The sequence below is a fragment of the Crocuta crocuta genome, unplaced genomic scaffold (genome assembly GCF_008692635.1).
Source record: "Crocuta crocuta isolate KB4526 unplaced genomic scaffold, BGI_CrCroc_1.0 scaffold143, whole genome shotgun sequence".
Classification (NCBI taxonomy): Eukaryota; Metazoa; Chordata; class Mammalia; order Carnivora; family Hyaenidae; genus Crocuta; species Crocuta crocuta.
In genome coordinates this window covers 8886066-8907716 of record NW_027529175.1, presented here as the reverse complement: position 1 = coordinate 8907716, position 21651 = coordinate 8886066, and the positions used below count along the sequence as shown (strand labels likewise).

The 21651-nt window shown below is 48.4% G+C and overlaps 1 protein-coding gene across 9 annotated transcripts in view; it reads right to left on the bottom strand.

The window, feature by feature from the left end:
• Positions 1 to 21651, bottom strand: part of PPP6R2 (protein phosphatase 6 regulatory subunit 2) — a 69121-nt gene that overhangs the window by 23475 nt on the left and 23995 nt on the right. For 7 of the 9 annotated variants that reach the window (XM_077758072.1, XM_077758065.1, XM_077758068.1 and 4 more), the window contains 2 exons: positions 11440 to 11682; positions 4365 to 4551 (listed from right to left, as the gene is read on the bottom strand). In XM_077758072.1, the coding sequence (XP_077614198.1) occupies positions 4365 to 4551; positions 11440 to 11666 (414 nt within the window). In that variant the 5' untranslated portion in view covers positions 11667 to 11682. Of the gene's footprint in view, positions 1 to 4364; positions 4575 to 7751; positions 7814 to 11439; positions 11683 to 21651 lie in introns of those variants that run through there. The other 2 variants (XM_077758073.1, XM_077758074.1) reach the window with 2 other exon arrangements.

Below are 21651 nucleotides of genomic sequence, written 5' to 3'. Positions count from 1 at the left end.
AAAAAAAAAAAAAAAAAAAGGGTTGGTGAGCAAAAGGAACTGGTCTATTCTGCTGGCTAAACCACTTTCACTGTATCCATTCAAGCTGACCACATGCATGTTCTAGTTACATGGTTAACAACTAAAGCAACCACTAAAAATCTACAAAGAGACACATGAGAAAACACTATAGGTAAATCAAAATGGAGTATTTAAAAAAAATTTTAATATGTATTTTTAAGAGAGAAAGAAAGCATGAGGGCAGGGGAGGGGCAGAGAGAGAGGGAGACTCAGAATCCAAAGCAGCTCCAGGCTCTGAGCTGTCAGCACAGAGCCCGATGTGGGGCTCAAACCCACAAACCATGAGCTCATGACCTGAGCCTAAGTCAGACACTTAACTGACTGAGCCATCTAGGCACCCCCAAAATGGAACTTTTATAATGGTCAAGTTAACACATAGGAGGCAGAGAATAAAAATGAAAAACAGAACAAAGAGAAAACTACAATAAAATGGCAGTCCGGACATATCAATAATTACACTAAATGTAAATGGCCCAAATATGCCAATTAAAGATAGATGAACAGAACAGAGGAAAACACGTGACTCAACTATGTATTGTTTACAAGAAATTCACTTCCTTTTTTTTTTTTTAAGTAGGCTCCATGCTGGGCATGAAGCCCAAAGCAGGGCTTGAACTCATGACCCTGAGATCAAGACCTGATGTGAAATCAACAGCTGGACACTTAACCAGCAGAGCCACCCAAGTGCCCCAAGAAATTCTCTTCAAATATAACAATTCACACACAAAAAACTGTACAGTCATCCCTCTTTATCCACAGGGGATACATTCCAAGATCAACAATGGATGCCTGAAATCATGTATGGTACTGAATCCTATATGTACTGTTTCTTCCTATGCATACTTAACCTATGAAAGAGTTTAATTTATGAATTACGCACAATAAGAGATTAACAACAATAATAAAACAGAGTAATTATAACAAAGTACTATAATAAAAGTTATGTGAAGGTGGTCTTTCTCAAAATATCTTACTGTGCTATATTGACCCTTCCTCCTGTAATGTGAGATGATAAAATGCTTATGTGATGAGATAAAGGGAGGCAAATGACACTGGCACATGATGTGGCATTAGGCTTCTACTGATCTTCTGATGCTATGTCAGGAGAAGGATCACCTACTTCTGAACCAGGCTGACTGTAGTTAAGGCAGGACTACTATATGCAAATGTTCATAGCAGCCTGATATGTAACAGACAAAATGTGCAAATACCTAACATGTCTTCAAAAGATGAACAGTTAAACTGTGGTCCATCCATAATCTGGACTATTCCTCAGGACTAAAGAACTGTAAAGAGTCCTTATCCAGTAGAAACACATATGGGAATACTGACATATAAAATAACACAATATTTGCAACTTGCTTCAAAATAATCTGCGATGGTGGCAGAGAAGGACAAATATCGTATGTTTGCTTGTATAGGAGGATTAGGAGGAACTTAACGGAGGACCATGGGGGAGAAGAAGGGGGGAAATGGTGGGGGAGAGGGAGGGAGGCAAACCCTGAGAGACTCTTGAATGCTGAGAAACAAACTGAGGGCTGATGGATGTGGGGGGGAGGGGGAGGGGGGTGATGGGCATGGAGGAGGGCACTTGTGGGGATGAGCACTGGGTGTTATATGGAAACCAATTTGACAATAAACTATTTGTAAAAAAATTAAAATTAAAAAAAAATCTGTGATGGGGTTGGTAATAGGGGGAACAGAAAAAATAAGATTGGTCAGAAACAACCACTGAAGCTGTGAAAGAACACCAGGGTTTGTAAACTGTTTTCTCTTTGAGTGTGTGAAATAATCGATAACAAAGAGTTAAGAGAATGCAGCAAGTCCCTCCAGTGTAGCCCACCTTTCCATGGAAACATGGGATAAAGCTCAGTGGCCCTATCACCGCAGACCCTAGAAACACGTCAACTGCTGGGTTATTGATACAAAACTCTGGGGTAGCAATTCCACAGACACGTGTCTACTAGAAAGAACATGGTAGCTTTATAGGAAAAGATGTACAAAATCTATTTCTAAATGAAAAAAACAATTTGTAGTATTCAGAGTATGTCATTATGTGAAAATAAATACTAAGTATATATTAATATGTCTTACAGGAAAAGAACTTAAGAAGAACATCAACTAAATAATCAACAGTGGTTGATCCAGAGTATTACAGGAGATTGTTCATGTGTTTTTGTCTTATTTAAATTCATATAAATGTGTTACATGTTTGTCAATAGAAGAAATATCTTTAAAGAGTGTGTTTCATATTATTTTGATGCACTGGGTACGGGAAGAAGACAGAAATATTGTAAGAAGCAGTAAAATTCAGCAAATATCTGAAAGTAGCAGAGGAATATCATTAGGTTACAGACAATTATGAGCTGAGCTGCAAGAGACAGACTGGAAAGGTCTTTGGAACTGGAACTTCCACTACTACCCGACGGCCACAGGGACCCCCCCACCACACTGCTACCCGATGGCCCTGGGGAACTCCCCACCACTACCCTTCTTGTAACCTCAGACATATACATAAGGTATAGGTCTGTTCCCTCACCAGATATTTGATGATACTGAACAACTACAGTTAATATTTTTGGAACATGATAATGCAATCTGCTCAGCAAAATCTTGTCCCCTCCTAGAGTTATATTTAAAAGAATTTTTATAAGTTTTCACATTTTATTTTTATTACTGTTAAATGTTTATTGGGGCACCTGGGTGGCTCAGTCGGTTAAGCGTCCAACTTTGGCTGGGGTCATGACCTCACAGTTCGTGGGTTCGAGCCCCACGTCGGGCTCTGTGCTGATAGCTCCGAGCCTGGAGCCTGTTTCAGATTCTGTGTCTCCCTCTCTCTCTGACCCTCCCCTGCTCACGCTGTCTCTCTCTCAGAAATAAAAAACATTAAAAAAAATTTTTTTAATGTTTATTTTTGAGAGAGAGATGCAGAGTGTGAGCAGAGGAGAGGCAGAGCAAGAGGGAAACAGATTCTGAGACAGGCTCCAGGTTCCAAGCTGTCAGCACAGAGCCTGATACAGGGCTGGAACCCACAAACCGTGAGATCCTGACCTGAGCCAAAGTCAGATATTTAACCAAGTGAGCCACTCAGAGATGCCTCAGGAAGTCCATACAGTTTAGAGATATATATATACCATAATATTTTTAAAATATTTATTTATTTTGAGAGAGAGCATGTGCACATGCACAAGTGGGGGAGGAGCAAAGTGGGGGGGTGGGGCAGAGAGAAAATCCCAAGCAGGCTCCACGCTCTCAGACAGAGCTCAATCTCATGACTCTGGGATCATGACCTGAGCCAAGATCAAGAGTCGGACACCTGAACAACCCAGGTGCCCCACCATAATATTTAGTTTTTAAAAACATTTTTAAGGTTGGTTTATGTATGTATGTATGTATTGAGAGAAGGAGAGAGGGAGAGAGGGAGGAGGAGGGGAATGGGAGAGGGAGAGAGGGAGGGGGAGGGAGAGAGAACGCGCACAAGCTGGGGAGGAGCAGAGAGAGAGGAAGAGAGAGAATCCCAAGCAGGCTCCACACTGTCAGTGCCAGAGCCCGATGTGGGGCTCAAACTCACAAACCATTGAGATCATGACCTGAGCTGAAACCAAGAGTTGGACGCTTAACCAACTGAGCCACCCAGGTGCCCCCCGTACCATAATATTTATTAGAAACTATATGACATCCAGTATTTGTTTTGAAATAAGCCACTGGGGATGGTGGGAAGGGGTAAAGGTGAGCCCTAACCAAGACTGAGTGCGAGGCTGCTGGCGGGCCTGGGACACCGCCACCCTGCCGCCCCGAAGCAGCAAGAGCCCCCTAGGAAGACCAGGCTCCAGCTAAGGAAACATTCATTCACTATTTTTACCAAAGCCTAATGCTAGAAGTTTTCTTTTATTTCCATTGAAACAGGAAGTGTCCTAGACACACTGCTGCCTGCCACCCACGGAGCAGAGCGGCACCTGAGCAGGCGCTGAGCAGGCGGGCACCCTAAGGACCTGTGTGGTGCAGGCACATCCCTGCTCCTCACGCCTGTCACTGGCCAGGACAAGACACGCCAGCCTGCCCCGGAGTCCTGTGCAGCTCCCAGGGCTGGTGGGAAGAGCTGCTTACTCTGGAGCCAGGCTGCAGAAATACCCTCAGGAAGCCACTTTCCCAATCAAACCCCAGCTCACACCAGGGCCCACACGGCTCTGCCAGTGTCCCTCGAACAGTCAGAAACGCTGCTCTCCAGGCCCCGGTGACACAGTTTGCACAGTGACAGCTGGTGCCAGCCACCCCAAACCACACAAGCTTCACAGATTATTCACCTGTTCAGTCTTTCTTGCAATGAGGTTGCCAATGGTCTTGCTGAAAAAACTGGCGAGCAAAGGGTTCAGAGGCGGCTCGTGGTCCAAGAAGTCGTAAAGAAGGTTCAGCAAAGTCTCATCCCCTCCGAGTCTGTCGTTGATCTGCGGCACGTCACAGGTCAGCAGCTCACAGGCTGTGTTTGGATACCTAAGAGGGCACAATGCAAGCAACTGGAGGTGAAATTAGACTTCTCCAGCTCTCAGGAAGCGGCTTAAGTAACCAGCCTCACAGGACGCAGGTCCTTGGGGGAGACCAAAACACAGACCTTGGAATTAAGTAAAAACATGAATATTTTGTGACCAACTGGCATTTTTGACTACTACAAGCTCAATGTTTTTAACATACATTTTTCTTGCTCCCCGTAACCTACACTCTGGTATCTACACTTCTGACTCTTGCAGTCTCTAAAGAAGCTTTCTCAGTCTTCTGGCATCTGCTCTCTCAAAACCTCTGCCCTTACACCCACCTGCCAGGTCTCTTACGTCCTGTGACTACACAGTTAGTGACACCAAGTCCATCATGTGCACCCGCCCTCTCCACACCCTCCCTGTCCCAGCACACCAACAAGCAGACCCAGCTTGTCACTAGGCTAAAGAAATGCCACATCAGGGGCACCTGGGTGGCTCAGTCGGTTAAGTATCTAACTCTTGATTTCGACTCAGGTCATGATCTCGCAGTCGGTGGGATCAAGCTCTGCATCTCCCTGCACCGACAGTGTGGAGCCTGCTTGGGATTCTCTCTCTCTCTCTGTCCCTCTCCCACATGGGCATGCTCTCTTGCTCTCTCATGCTCCCTCTCTCAAAAAAAAATAAGCATTAAAAAAAAATACCCACATATGCAAATGACATACTATTCATTTGATAAAAATGACCAGATACAAAATAATCTTTATCCCATCACACATAATCTCATGACATCACGCTGCTCCCTGACTTACCTGATAGACACAGGGTCACTGCCACTGCCCTGGGATGGGCGCAGCCACCCAACAACCTGCTGCATCCAGGACAGCGCCCACAACAGCAGGGCCAGTAACAGTGCCTGGAGCCATACCCAGGTACATCTGGGAACACAGGGGGATCGTCCCATGGGGCTGACTGCCCTAGAGCACACCTGGTACTAGCCAGGACAAGCTCTGCAGCTTCAGGCACATTACCTAACCTCTCTTTGTCTAAGTTTTCTCATCAGAACGTGGAGGTGCAAGTGCCCACCCTCCTCACAAGGCTGTGTATAAAACAGAGCAGCACCCAGTACACAGTAAGCCCTGGTCAAGGTCAGCCACTATGACCCCCCTGCTCCCGGCAGCCACCCACACAGGCCCTAACACAGGCCTGAACCAAGGTGGTCACTGTGGATTGGCTAGCAAACCTGGGTTTGAGACCTTGGAGGAAACATATGGCAGCGCATGGCAGCCAGCCACACGTGGAAGGGGAAGAAACTGAGAAGTCTAGGTCTGGTTAAGGGACAGGTGCTCCTCGTCAGCCCCAAGAAAAGAAAGCACCTTCTAGAGCCCAGAGAAGCAGGGCTGTGTGGGCAGGCTGGGTGTGAGGGACCCAGTTCAACATGCAGGCAGGCCCAGGCCATGAGAGGTGTGGGCAGTGCCCAGGGAGGGGTGGCGGGACGGTGGGTGCACGCTGCGAAACCAGCATGGCGGAGAACACAGAGCCGCCAGGGGCACGTCGTCAGAGAACACCTGCTCAGAGTACAGGGCGGAAGGGCCAGGTCAGTGACCCTGAAGGCCAGAGCAAGACCTTAGATCACACAGGCAGAGAGGTTCCCACCAGACTCCCAACAACAAGAGAAGATATACTGATGGCACCAAAACATCAAGGCCCACAGAAAAGTGTAGACTATTCCTTCAGGAGATGTTTCCAGAGCACAAGGAATGGTCCTATCTGGTCTCCACACACAAGCAAATGTGCATACGTGTGACAAGAAGCTGAGCTCTAAGGCACTGACCCTCTAAGCTGGAGGGACTGATATTTTCTTTGTTGGTATTTTATAATTATTCTTCAAAAAACAAGTACTGCTTTAGTTGGTTCTAAAATTTATACAAAGAACAGGAATTTCAGTCAAACATGGCAGATCATTCCCTCTCAAACTCCTGCTCCAATAATGCAGAGGGAAAAAACAAGAAAAGAGAAGGGTAAATGACCCCTGGAAAGGCCCGGTGTGGTGCACCAGGGACCTAAGCCTCAGGTGGCCACAGAGGGAGCACCGACCGGAGACCACTGGACAGAGAGGCAGCAGCTACTGGACGGGGTGTAGGGCCTGGCTCCGGAGACGGGTGGCTCCCTGGCCCTCTCCTGCCAGGACGCGGGACTCAGAAGTTACTCCCAAGGGCACCTGGGGGCTCAGTCGGTTAAGTGTCCAACTTTCAACTTTGGTTCAGGTCACGATCTCACAGTTCATGGGATTGAGCCCCGCGTCGGGCTCTGTGCTGACAGCTCAGGGCCTGGAGCTGCTTCAGACTCTGTGTCTCCCCCCCACCTCTCAAAATAAATACATAAACTGAATAAAAAACATTATTTAAAAAAGTGCCTCTCTTTTGAAAGGAAATAAGGGCTGGGGCGCCTGGGTGGCTCCGTCAGTTAAGCGTCTGACTTTGGCTCCAGTCGCAATCTCACGATTCGCGAATCTGAGCCCCACATCGGGCTCTGCGCTGCTAGCCCAGAGCCCACTTCCATTCCTCTGCCCCCTCTTGCTCTCTGTGCCCCTCCTCCACTGGTGTTTTCTCTGAAGTAAATGAATAAACTTAAAAAAAATTATTAGGTAAATAAATATGTTAGAAATTTTAAAAATCGATGAAAGGACAAGAAGATAAAATTTGAAGAAGCCTCTCAGATGTAGAACAAAAAAGCAAAGACAAGATATTAAGCGCAAATATACAAAGAAGAGAGTATTAATTCAAGTGATCGAACACTTGACTAGATTGAAGAAAAAGGGGTCACCTAGGGGGCTCAGCTGGTTAATAAGCGTCCAACTCTGGACTTCCACTCCGGTCATGATGTCACGGTTCAAGAGATCGGGCCCCGTGTCAGCTCTGTGCTGACAGTGTGGGGCCTGCTTGGGATTCTCTCTCTCCCTCTCTCTCCCTCCACCTCTCTCTCTCTCCCTCAAAATACACAACTTAAAAAAAAAATTCGCAGAAAGAGAAAACAGAGGGAAAACCAGAAGGGAGAAAATTATAAAAGAAACAACACTCGAAGTTTCCCGTGGGGAAGGCCATGAATTCACGGACTGAAAGGGCCCACGTGGTGCGACGCAGCACTGGCCGCAGGAAGTGACAAGAACATGGAGCAGTGTCTGCAGCTGAGCCGACTGCTAACAGAACTCTCCGAGCTTACAGGTGCTGCTTCTGGGGCTGCCGTGTCCTGGCCCCAGGGGTGATGTCGCAGCAGCAGGAGACTCCAGGACAACGGGACTAGACACGGGCCGAAGTGCCCCCTGGAGGAGAGAAAACCTGGGAGTCCTGTTGCACCGGCTTGTCAGCAGCAAGGACAGGAAGAAGAGCCGACCATGGAGTCTTCAAAAGGACGGAGAATGGCGTCCGTGCAGAGTCTAAGGCAGAGGCAGTTTCGAACAAGCGTGAAAAGGGAACAATGCACCGTCAGACAGGCCTCGTCTGCAACTTCGCCCCTCACATCGTCCTCCTCAAGAAGCGGCTAGAGAACACGACTCCCCAGGGGAAGGAAGCCACAGGTGATGACAACGAGGTCCTGGAACGTGGAAGGTGGGCCCTGGGTTCTCAGAGCGAGGACGGAGGGAGCCCTTTTCCCCTCCAGGCGCCTCCCTCTGTGCCAAAACTTGCTGCTCCCCGTAGGGGCGGGGGCGGGGTGATCGGGTGACTGGGCTCAGCCAGCCTGCCTTCCTGCTCTGACCTGGAGCACCGCAGGGTCTTCTGGGGGTGTCCTTTCTGGGGGGCTCTCCTGCCACGGCGCTGTTTCCCACCAAGTGAGCGGTTCTAACTCTGCAACTTGGAGCGGGAAGCCCACTGCCCAGAGTCACAGAACACTCTCCCTCGGCACCCTGCAGGCAACCACAGGGCTGCTTGGCGTCTGTCTGCCGGCTCTTTTGTCCCATTTCCCAAATGGCTGAGAGCTCAGCAGGCAAACTGGACAGGAGCCTCGAGAGCAAGGCTCCTCGCGGCTCTCAGGCTGGCCTTTGCGCCCAGGGCGGCTGCGCGGAGGCCTCACCGGCCCAGAGCAGCCTGCGGTTTCAGCAGGAACACCGGCCGCTGCCTGACCGCACAGCACGCAGGGGCAGCTTCTCCGGCGCCTCCTCCACTCTGTGGACCAAAGTCCCTTCAAAACCAGCCTTTAGTGGGGCGCCTGGGTGGCTTAGTCGGTTAAGTGTCCGACTTTCGCTTAGGTCATGATCTCGCGGTTCGCGGGTTCGGGCCCCGCGTCGGGCTCTGTGCTGACTGCCAGCTCAGAGCCTGGAGCCTGTTTCAGTCTGTGACTCCCTCTCTCTCTGACCCTCCCCTGCTCACGCTGTCTCTCTCTCTCTCCTAGAAATAAATTAAAAAAAAAAAACCAGCCTTTAGTCACACAGGGGTGAAGCAGCTGGCCACGCTGCTCAGCCAGGTCTGCAGGCAGAGCCCTCACCTCAAAAGCATGAAGGCCACGGGAGGCGTCGCTGCTGACCCCGTCGGGCCGGCCACGGTGGGCAGTTGCCTAGAGCCTTGAGAAGCACAGGCAGTGGCTCTTGGGAGCAGAGCCAGACTCGCGCACTCCCGTGCGGCCGGTGGCAGCCCTGGCGCCACGCCGGAGCGGAGCGGAGCCAGGGGCCTGCTGGCCCGTGGTGCTCCCGGCCTGCACCTTCAGACCTGCTGTGCCCACTCCTGGCCAGCACTCCCACTTGTATCTTCCGCATCTTTGAAAAATAATCTTGACTCTGCTTCTTTCTTACCTACCACCTCATCCATTTATCCATCCATCCTATTCCTTTCCTCAAAAAGGAATCTTTGATTTGATTTTAATTAAAATCAAATTAACTTTAAAATCACATTTTTTAATTTTTTATTTTTTTTATGTAAGTGACATGTACCCCTGCTTTCAAACTCAGGCAGCTGGACGGGGCCCGTGAGGACGAGCAGCCTCCGGCCTCCCGTGTCCATCCTCAGACCTGAGGTTAACCTCTCTGTTTCTAAATGAAACACAGATGCACTTCTTCATTTATCATCTTCAGACGTTACAAACCAACCTCCCGAGACGGAGGAGGAAGACAGAGCTCTCCTGCCACCCGCCCCTCACCTTCTCTGTAAAATCAAACCACAATTCTTGGTTAAACCCAGGGCCCAGCTTCCCGTGTGACCGTGCAGAGGCTGCTCAGGGCGGAGCTGGTGTGCGAACCTCAGTCCCGCTCGCTCACTTCTCTAAGCCCCCAGATTCACGGTTGTCTCACTGCTTTGTCTGGTCGGCTTTGTGCTCATGCACAAATTCTCTGACTCTGAACGCGAACGTCTCCTGGCTCCCTGATGCCACTCGGAGACCCGTCTGTCCCGACCCGGAACACGTGACTGATCACCAAACAGGACACACCAGGGTGGAGGGTAAAAGGGATGAGGGCCGTCCACAGCGGTGCTGACACAAGGGCACTGACCAGGCAACCCCGGGCACAACGGCTTCTATCTGACTTTCCGCGGACGGCCACCGTGGCCCTCGCCCCGCAGGCCCCTCTCCCTCCTAGTGCAGGGCTCTCCTCCGCCAGAGGCCGCAGGGTCCCCATCAGAGGCCGTGACGGACCGCCCTAACTGGGTGTCCCCAGACCGACTGTCCCCCACACGGGCGCTTCTCGTTGCACTCTCCAGCTTTCTTTTTCTCCTAAGACAAAGGCCAACAAGGACTTCTACGAAAGTACAGTAAGTATTTTAGACAGTCCATGTTGTAACTAGCCAAATCTGCCCTTGTCATCACCAAAGGCTGAGTGTGGCTGCCTTCCAACATGACTTTCTTCACGGACAATGAGATGTCAGTGTGGTATCAATTTCACGTGTAACAAAGTATTGGTCCTTTGAGTTTTTTCAACCATTTAAAAACGTAAAACTAACTATTCTGGGGCGCCTGGGTGGCTCACTCGGCTAAGTGCTGACTTTGGCTCAGGTCGTGATCTCGCGGTTCGTGGGTTCGAGCCCTGCGTCGGGCTCTGTGCTGACAGCTCGGAGCCTGGAGCTGCTTCGGATTCTGTGTCTCCCTCTCTCTCTGCTCCTCCCCTGCTCACCCTCTGTCTCTCCCTCTCTTTCTCTCAAAAATAAATAAACATTTAAAAAAATTATTAAAAAATTTTTAAAGAAAATGTAAAACTACTCTTAGCTTGCAGGCCATACAAAGGATTTGACCTGTGGGCCACAGTCAACCAACCTAGGACTTTACCACCACATACTACGTGGCCGTCCACGGACACCGGAGCCCGACTGCCTGCCCCGTTCCCACGGTGTTCCCGGTCCCGGGCTCTGCCGCCCTGTCCTGCCCCCTCACTCACACCCCCGTCCCCATCGCCAGCCTTAGCCACACTGCCACCACCCTCTGGCATCTCCTAATATGCTGGCCAACTGCTGAATGGAACATTTTAGGAAAAACTTTGACAACGGTCAGTACTACTCACAACATGGATTTCCTCCGACCCCAAGACCCCACAGTGAGGCGGTCCCCACGGTCGAGCGGTCAGATACCACCCATCCCTCATGACAGGCCATCTCACCGGGCGGGGCCCTGCTTCCCGCCAGTGTGCAGTCCCACCTGCCTCTCTGTCACGGGTCAGTCTCCTCTCAGGACACGTGCACTCAAGACACTCGGAACACAGCGCAACTCCGCACAACTCACAGTGAGAAATCTCACACACAGAGATTCCGAACTCTTGAACGTCACACAAACAGACCCCGCAGGGAGTGGCCTCCTTCCTCCTCAGATGGGGTGAATGTTTAGAGTGAGCTCTTCGGTCAGAGGCCCTGGCTCTGGCCGTCCTCAAACGCTGCACGTCGGCTCCCTGCAGCCCCGCCCAGCTCCGGGCCCCCCGCGGCGCCCTGGCACATACTTGAAGCGGACCTTCTCCTCCATGTCCAGGGGCGGGTCCTCCGTGATGAGGCTCACCAGCTCCTCCATGCACTGCTGCCTGCAGAGGAAGCCCAGCAGCTTCTGGTTCTGGGCCTTGCACTCCTGCAGGACGTCATCTTCGTCCAGGAGCTCGCGCAGCGTCACGTCCTCCTTATCCAGCAGCTTGTCAACGTGGGACGTGGTGTTCAAGTCAAACTTCCAGAACATGGTGACGGCCACGAGGCTGCAAGCGAAGATTTGAGGGTCACTTCCCCCAGCCAATGTGAACCCGCCCTCAGCAAGTCTACACCAAAGTCGAATGAGTCCGTCCCCAGAACGAGCCTGGACTGGAGGGTGCTTTCCCCGGGTATGGCTCCGAAAGCGGCGAGAATCCCTAGCTCCCGGCACCGGGCCTGGGCCTTCTCTCCGTTGCCTCTGGCTGGCTCGCCTCGCCTGCTCTCCTCTCCCAGCCAGGGCTGGACACACCTCCCGTGCTCTTACTCGCTCTTCCGTTCCCTGAGGCCAGCGCTTCCCGTGTCCCCCGTGAGTCAGCTCTGGGGATGCCCCTCCACCCCAAGAAAGTGAGCAACTCTCCAGCCTACCTCCTCAGGGTCCCACCCCTGCCTGTGTGAACACGAGGCACCTCTCCGCAGATGTCTCTGTACTGCGTATGTTTTTTAATTTCCTGTATATCTTAGAAAACCTCTCTGGCTTGCAACAGACTGCCCCTCCCAGGACCAGCCAATCCTTAAAGACAGCAAGGGGCCCAGCCAGAATGTCACTGTGATCAACTCCACCCAGAGCAACTACTCCCCTCTGGGCCCACACATCTCAGGAGACAATCTTCCTCTGCCTTCACTATCCCACAGCTAGGGGGCCAGGCAACTAGGGAACCCCCTACAGCAGAGAGCCCGCCCAAATTCTTCAAACTAGCTCATCCTAAGCTGTTCATCCTGCCCTGCCTTACCTTTCCTGTGGAAATCCCAATAAAGGTCATGGCTTAAGTGTTCCCCCACTCCGGTCTTCTGCCTCCCGACCCCCCCGAGGCTTCCCCACGTGGCCCCGGCTGAGGCCTACGCCTCCTGTCTCCAGGACTGGACGCAGGATAAACCGTTTTCCTGAGCCCCCTGGCGTCTCCTCTCCTGCCCACACCTGCCTCATCATCTCCTGAAAGAACACCGCACATCTCAAGACCTCAACCCAAGCACATCAAACCCCTGACGGCTCACTCTGCCGGCCCCCAGCCAGGCCCCTCCTTTCACTACCCATCCCACCGAGCAAGCCAGGCTTACCCTTGAAGCCACAAGCTCCCACACATTCACACCCCTGACAGTAGGCCCTACACCACAGCCACCTGAGAAATCACTATAGACCCGGCCCTCCCTCTGCGTCACACACCCACCCTCTCCAGGCTCTTGCTGTCTTTGCCTGGACAACACAAGGTTTGTCCTGCTCAGGGAGTCTCACAGGGCAGGCACTGAGGGATGAGGCTGGTGTGCAACAAAGTTTTCACTGTTTGATACAAAATGAGAAACATAAAGCCTGTATTTTTAACAAAGTTAAATCTATATTTTGAGATTATGAAATCTCCTTCAATGTTGCACCAATCGTTTGCAAAATTAAGGTAATGGTAGATGGGATTTATCTTCTCTAATATCTTTAATCAGAAGAGTAAAAGCCCCAACACAACGCAGAAGCTGCGACTTGTGTGTGTGAAGCCCGGCTGCCCCGGGAGCAGGTTTCGTGGCGCCCAGGCACGTCCCTTTCCTTCCTCTGCAGCCTCTCAGCTTCGCTGCATCCAACTCACTTTTTCAAAACACAGACACCTTCAAGTTCTTCTCATCTCGGCTTCAAAACCTCGGCTGCCCAGATCTCTCCTGCTCACCAGACTTCATGCTACAGCATCCCTCCAGGGCCTCGGGCACTCCCTGCTGCTTCCCCAATCCTACCCTTGCCACAAGGACACTGTCTTTAACACAAATTGCACTTTCCTACCTTTATCCTTCTGCACGTGCTCTTGTGCTCGGTGCCTCCTATGCCAATATCCCACTCACCCCGCCAGACCGAGCTAACCAACGGCACGGCCCGGGCTGCCCTCTGGCCAATACCTGCACTGTCAGTGGGGCCTCTGGCTTGCAAGTACAAGTGACTCCACAGTCTGACACTATACTCAGTTTCCTTCCGGGTCCTAAGATCTTCCTCTTTCTCTTGTGAAGAATGGGGATGGATATTTGCTGGGAGGGCAGAAATAATTACAGTAGTTTCGGGATAAGATGGCTGTCTTTCCTAAATGCCCTGCAGAACGACTCAAACACTTGAACAACATACAATCCAGGGAAAGGGAGGGACCACAGGGAGACCCCCCCACCCTGCCGAGGCTCTCTTACAAACAGGGCCCACTAGAGGCAGCTCCTGTGTAACCTGCTCTCAGCCAGAGTGGGTGAGTGCCTGGGGTGACCACAAGATCCCATCAACAAATGGAACGAGTTTTTCAAGTAGAATCCTAAAAAAAGGACTGGATTAACATAAAAGAAGACAAAAAAGATGAAGGCAAAGAAGAAAAAGAAATAATAAGCCACAAAAACAAATGAGACATACTGAAAAAATGGCAAGACAGCAAACATAAACTCAACCATGTCAATAGTGCATTAAATGCAAATGAATAATTTTAATTAAAAACAGAAATAGGGGCACCTGGGTGGCTCAGTGTGTTAAGCATCTGACTCTTGGTTTCAGCTCAGGTCAGGCATTGGGCTCCGTGCTGACGGTGCAGAGCCTGCTTGGGATTCTCTCGCTTCCTCTCTCTCTGTGCTTCCCCCACTCATGTGTGTGTGCGCTCACTCGCTCTCTCTCTCTTAAAATAAATAACCTTAAAAGATGTTTTAAAAAAAAGAAATAGGGGCGCCTGGGTGGCTTAGTCGGTTAAGCGTCCGACTTTCGCTTAGGTCATGATCTCGTGGTTTGTGGGTTCGAGCCCCGCGTCGGGCTCTGTGCTGACAGCTCAGAGCCTGGAGCCTGTTTCAGAGGCTGTATCTCCCTTTCTTTCTGACCCTCCCCTGCTCACGCTGTCTCTCTCTCTCTCTCCTAGAAATAAATAAAAATATATAAAAAAAGAAATAGATAAGATTTTAAAAAGCAAGAACTATATGCAGAGTATTAAAAGCTTACTTTAAATAAAAGACACAGGTTAAAAGCTTTAAAAACGCAGTGAAAGAACGGAAAAGCATGCACCACGCAAACACTCGTCACTGGGCAGATGGAGCGGCTGCAGTAAGTACCAGCCCATCGTTCTCCTTCTTCGCAAGGCCTCTGTCGGCTCTGGGCGTCAGGGATAATTCTCCATTCATGAAACATGCTAGGGAATATTCCCTCTTTCTCCACTTACAGAGTTTACGTAAAACTGCTATTATTTCTTCCTAAAACATTCACCTGAGTTCACCAGTGAGGCCAAGGCTCTCGAGTTTTCGTTGGTGACATTTCAAATTATGAATTCCATTTCCTTAATAGATATTTTTTATTTCTACTTGTTTTCATTCCGATAATTTGCATTCCCGAAGGAATCTGACCACTGTACCAAAACTGACATTATTGGCATCAAGCTTTTCATAACATCACATTGTTATTATTTTTTTTTTTTTAATATTTTTATTTATTTCTAGGAGAGAGAGAGAGACAGCGTGAGCAGGGNTTTTTTTTTTTTTTTTTTTTTTTTTTAATGTTTATTTGTGAGAGAAAGAGAGAGCGTGAGCCGGGCAGGGTCAGAGAGAGAGGGAGACACAGAACGTAAAGCAGCTCCAGGCTCTGAGCTGTCAGCACAGAGCCCGACGCGGGGCTCCACCTTGTGAACTGTGAGGTCGGGACCTGCCCCGAGGTTGGTGCTCAACCAACTGAGCCGCCCAGGCGCCCCTGTAGTTTTTGGGTTTTATTACACATTTATTGAAAGTTTGCTCAATTTTTTTTAATGCTTATTTATTTTTGAGACAGTGAGAGAGAGCGAGTGAGCTCGAGCAGGGGAGGGGCAGAGAGGGAGACACAGTCAAAGCAGCTCCAGGCTCTGGGCTGTCAGCACAGAGCCCAACGTGGGGCTCAAACGAGGAGATCACGACCTGAGCTGAAGCAGGACACGTAATTCAATGAGCCTCCCAGGCACCCTAACCCCTTTCGTTCTTACGTGTTAGTAATGCCTGTCCCTTCCTCTCTTTTTTCTTCATCATTACAACTAAAGGTTTATCAATTTTATTTGAGAGCACACATGTGCGCGCGCGCGCACACACACACACACACACACACACACAAACGTGCAAGCAGGGGAGAGGCAGTGGCGTGGCGAGAGAGAATCTTAAGCAGGCTCCATGCCCACCATGGAGCCCGACTCGGGACTCAATCTCACGACATCAGACAATGACCCGAACTGAAAACAAGAGTCGGATGCTTAACCAACTGAGCCACCCAGGCACCACCGGAATTTGTAACTTTTAACCAGCACTAAAACTAGAACAAAAACAACCTATCCAATGGAAAATAAGAAAGGAGAAATAAACAGAAACAACAAAAAAAATTAGTAAATGGAAAATATAACACAAAATGGCAGAAATTAGTACTAACATAATATTAATTTCAATAGCTATATAAAATAATCAACTAAAAAGGATTTCAATCCAACAATTTTTCACTACAAAGGACATATTTTAAAGAACTCAGAAAGGTAGAAATAAAAGACTAAAAAAACAGGCACAAGGCAAACATTAACTAAAAGAAAGTTGAGCTACAATCTCTACATCGGACAAACTAAACTTAAAAAAAATTTTTTTATAGTTTATTTTTGAGAGAGAGACAGAGCATAAGTGGGGGAGGGGCAGGGAGAGAGAGAAACACAGAACTTGAAGCAGCTCCAGGCTCCGAGCTGTCAGCACAGAGCCCAACGCAGGGCTTGAACCCACAAACCATGAGATCATGACCTGAGCTGAAGTCGACGCTTAACCGACTGAGCCCCCCAGGGGCCCCTCTGACAAACTAAACATAAGACAAAATGAGATGCAAAGGACATTATAAACAGGTGAAAGGACAAAAGAACCTTACATATATAATCATCATAAACCAAGATATAACCATCACAAACACACATGCCCCTTATGCTGGTCTTCAACCTCCATAAACTTTACTGCAGCAACTGACAGAAGCCCATACACGATAAATGCTTTGGCCCTGGGCAGTTATCCTAAAGAAATAAAAACACGTTCAAAGAAAATCCTGTACATGAATGCTCCCAGCAGCTTTATTTATAACCATCAGCAGCTGAAATGGGTCCAGACAGCCCGCGACACATGAATGCTCAAATAAACACTTTGTGATCCATCCATACCAGGGGCTACTATTCAGCAATAAAAAGAAACACGCTGGGACGCCTGGGTGGCTCAGTTCGGTTGTGTCCAACTCTTAGTTTTGGCTCAGATCATGACCTCATGGTTCATGAGATTGAGGCCCATGTTGGACTCCGTGTGCAGAGCCAGTTTGAGATTCTCTCTTCTTCTCTCTGCCCCTCCCCCACTTGCAAGTGCTCTCACTCTCAAAATAAATAAACTTTAAACAAAGAAACAGGATGGAGCGCCTGGGTGGCTTAGTCAGTTAAGCATCCGACTGACTTTCGCTCAGGTCATGATCTCGCGGTTCGTGGGTTCGAGCCCCGCGTCGGGATCTGTGCTGCCAGCTCAGAGCCTGGAGCCTGTTTCAGTCTGTGACTCCCTCTCTCTCTGACCCTCCCCTGCTCACGCTGTCTCTCTCTCTCTCTCTCCTAGAAATAAAAAAAACATTAAAAAAAAAAAAAAAGAAACAGGCTATTGATACATATAACGATTTGGAGGAGTCTCTAGGGAATTACTGCTGAGCAAAACAAAACAAAACAAAACAAACCAGTACCCAAAAGTTACTTACTGTATGATTTCATCTATATAGAACATTTCTAAACTGACAAAATTTTATTTTTTCATTTTTTGAGAAGGGAGGGGCAGGAGCTGAGGGAGGGAGAAAGAAAATCATAAGCAGCCTCTGTGCTCAGCATGAAGCCCAACAAAGGACCCAATCCCATGACCCTGAGATCATGACCTGGCCGAAGTCAGACACTTAACCAACTGACCCATCAGGCACCCCTGAACTGATAAAATCGTATCAATGAAGAAAAAATTAATGGTTGCCAGTGGTTAAGGACGGAAGAAGGGGTTACGGCACAGGACAAGGGGTAGGTGCCAGGGGGAAAGTAGTTTTTACAAACAGGCAATGTGAGAATCCTTGCAGCTATGGAACTGTTGAGCATCCTGTGACAGTGGACACAGAATTTACATAGAATGTACAGCACACGCACACACGCGCACACACACACACACAACTGAGGAAGGATGAATACGATCCGTGGACTATATCAATGTCAATTCCTGGTTGTGATATTCTACAATAATTTTGCAAATTGTTATCACTGGGGAAAACTAGAAAAAGTGCACAAGACTCTCTGTTATTATTTCTTAAAGTTGCAATGTTAAAAATGTGAATACTATTAATAAGGTCAAGGTATAAAACAAATATAAAATTCCACACTCGAAGAACAGAGAATACAAATTCTTTCTGAATGCACTATGAAACATTTACAAATATAAACCACATGTTAAATCCATAAAAGAAGGCTCAGTATGCTCCAAAAGACCATATTATCTTACAGATTGTGTTCTCCATACACTAACATAATGTATAGAAATTAGTACCTGAAAGAGTTTTTTAAAAATCCTAAATGTCAAGGGCACCTGGGTGGCTCAGCAGATTTAGTGTCTGACTTCAGCTCAAGTCATGATCTCACGGTTTTTGAGTTCAAGCCCCACATCAGGCTCTGTGCTGACAGCTCAGAACCTGGAGCCTGCTTTAGATTCTGTTTCCCTCTCTCTTTGCCCCTCCCCTGCTCATGCTCTGACTCTCTCTCTCTCTCAAAAATAAACAAAAGAATTTTTTTTAAATCCTAAATGTCAGTTGATAAGCTAATCCTAAAATCCATATAGAAATGCAAGAGACCCAGAACATAAAAAACAATCTTGAGAAGAAACAAAGCTGAAGGACTCATACTCCCGATTTCAAAACCTACCACTAATCTACAGTATCAAGTCGTGTGGTGCTGTCACAAGGACACACAGACCACAGAGCAGAACAGAGCCCAGAAATAAACCCTCACATTTACAATCAATTCGTGTTTGACAAGGGCACTGAAGCCATTCAACAGGAGTAAGAATGGTCTTTTTAATACACGAACTAGATATTTGCATGCAAAAAAAAAAAAAAAACTGTGGACCCTTACCTATACTTTATTTACCAAGACCTACTCAAATTGGATCAAAGACCTAAATTTAAAAGTTTAAACAATAAAACTCTTAAAAGNCTGGGGGTTATATGGAAACCAACTTGACAATAAACTATTTGTAAAAAAAATAAAAATAAAAATAAAATAAATAAATCCAAAAAAAAGTTAAAAAAAATGAAACTCTTAGAAGAAAACACAGAGGCAAATTATGACCTTGGATTTGGCAACAATTTCTTAGGACACCAAACACAACAAAACACATAAAAATTAAATTCAATCAAAAATAAAGCTTTTGTTCTTCAAATGACACCTTCAAGAAAGTGTAAAGACAATTCACCCAATGGAAGAAAACTTTTACAAATGAAAATTTCCACGGGGTGCCTGGGTGGCTCAGTCAGTTGGGCATCCAACTCTTGGTTTCGGCTCAGGTCATCTTATGGTTCATGGGATCGAGCACCTCGTTGGGCTCTGAGCTGACAGCTCGAAGCCTGCTTGGGATTCTGTCTCCTTTCTGCCCCTCCCGTGTTTGCTTGCTCGCACGCTCTCTCTCTCAAAATACAATTAAAAAAATTTTTTTGTAAGTCGTATTATCTAATGAAGGACCTGTATCTAGAATATATAAAAAACTTGAGGCAGGGCGCCTAGGTGGCCCAGTCAGTGAAGCATCTGACTTCAGCTCAGGTCATAATCTCATAGCTCATGAGTTCCAGCCCCACGTCAGGCTCTGTGCTGACAGCTCACAGCCTGGAGCCTGCTTTGGATTCTGTGTCTCCCTCTCTCTCTGTCCCTCCCCTGCTCACATTCTGTTTCTCTCTCTCAGGAAATGAATAAACATTAAAAATGGGTTATTAAAACAAAAAACAAGAACTCTAATAAAGAAGAATGAACAGATAACTATAATAAGCTGAATCAGTGAAATAGGACATTTTAATAGCAAGACTAACTAAAAACTGATTCTTTGAAAAAATAAATAATTTCTTAAGTACCCTCCCTCCACAGCACAGGACTGGCCAGGTCGTCCCCAGAGTTGGTGGCACTGGGGGCAGAAGCCTCACAGCCTCCAGACAGGAGAAGACAGGTGGCCGCTGCGGGACGCCCGCGGTGGCGTCCCAGGACACCACCTATGCTCACCCAGCGGTCCCACGCCCACCCACACATCCCAAAGGAGCGGCAGGCAGGACCCCACACAGGGTGAGGTGGCAAAGAAGGAAGCAAACACGGGGAATCATACTGCGAATTAGAGGGACTCACGACAGCATGGATGAACCCTAAAAGGATGGGGCTGTATGAAAAAACATAACAAATCAGGTCCCTAATGCAATCCAACCCTTTAATTTAAAACACATGCACAGCCTGTGACAACACGCTTTCTTAGAACGCAGACACAGACAGAGTATACACGGAACACATCACGACTGCCTGTGGGGAGGGATGGAGATTCAAGAAAAAAACAAACAAAAACGGACAGCCGAGGGAGCGAGGGGCCTGGAGCCCACCCGAGCCCACCCACGGGAGAGGGAGAGAGGGACCCGAGAGCGCTGTGCTCCTGGGAAGCCAGCAGAGACGCTCCGTGCGCCCCCGCAGCCAGGAGCCACAGAGGTCCCGCGTCAAATCTGCACCTCATCACTGTTCCTACGTGGCCGGGGATTTTGCTTACTTTCTTGCATTTTTAACTTATTTTGGGAGAGCTCACACATGCCTACCGACAGCGAGAACAGTACAATGATCCCTCCTGTGCCCCTCTCTCAGCCTCAACACGGACCCTCCGTGGATCCCATTTTCTCTTAGCAGGACGGCCTCCTAACCCTGCCCGCCTGGAGGTTCCCTGGACATCAGGCTACTGAGGTATCTGCCCAGTATCATTAACTCTGCCATTAAGTCTGTCCAGGTGTCTCGGAGCTCCCCTTCAGGGAACGGTTGGCTAGTTTTTTCCACATGAGGGGCACAGGCAGCGTCGCGCTGGCAGGACCACTCCCAGAGGCCCCGAGGTGCCCACTGCACTGTCCACCACTTAGGAAAGGGGTCATCGATGCCGCTCTGTGTGACGACAGCACAGCAAACACAGGCCTGGGTCTGCACACCGTCCACGGACCACCTCCGTGGGCGGGACAGGTCACACGTCTTACACATTCCATCACAGACTACATACAGAACAAAGCTGTACAACAAATAAACCAAAACTAAACCAAAATCATGTTACTCACTTACTCATAACAGAAAGTTTAGTAAGGTTATCTACTATGTAAGAAGAGTAAGACGCTCAAGAAATCAAGCGTACCAAGTTACCTCCTCCCTGAAGCAAGCACAGGCACCAGTCTGAAGACCTGGCCCAGCTCCGTGTTCCAAAACGCTGGGCTTTTGCAAGCATGTAAATTTTTTTAATTTAGAAAACCAACAGAGAGGGGCGCCTGGGGGGCTCAGTCAGTTGAGCATCTGCATCAATTTCGGCTCAGGTAATGACCTCGAGGTTTGTGCGATCAAGCCCCATGTTGGGCTCTGCACTGACAGTGCTTAGGAGTCTCTCTCTCTCTTTCTCTCTCTGCCCCTCCCATGCTCTCCTACTCCCTCAGAATGGACAGACTTTTAAAAAAGAAAAAAGAAAAGAAAAGGAAACCAACAGAGGGCTGCCAGCTTTTCAACTTGGTCACACAAGGAGGAGGGAGGGAAGAGAGAGAAGACACAAAGGAGGAAAGGAAAAGAAAGCAAAGGATAAATTACCATCCATAATTACCTTAATTTCAGGAAACAAGGACTTTTTAAATATCAAAAAAAATGAAAAGCCATATCTCAGGATTAAGGATAACATTTCACCTTGAAACAATAATAATTTTTATAAGTTTGTTTGTTTTGAGAGAGAGCAAGAGCACAAGTTGGGGG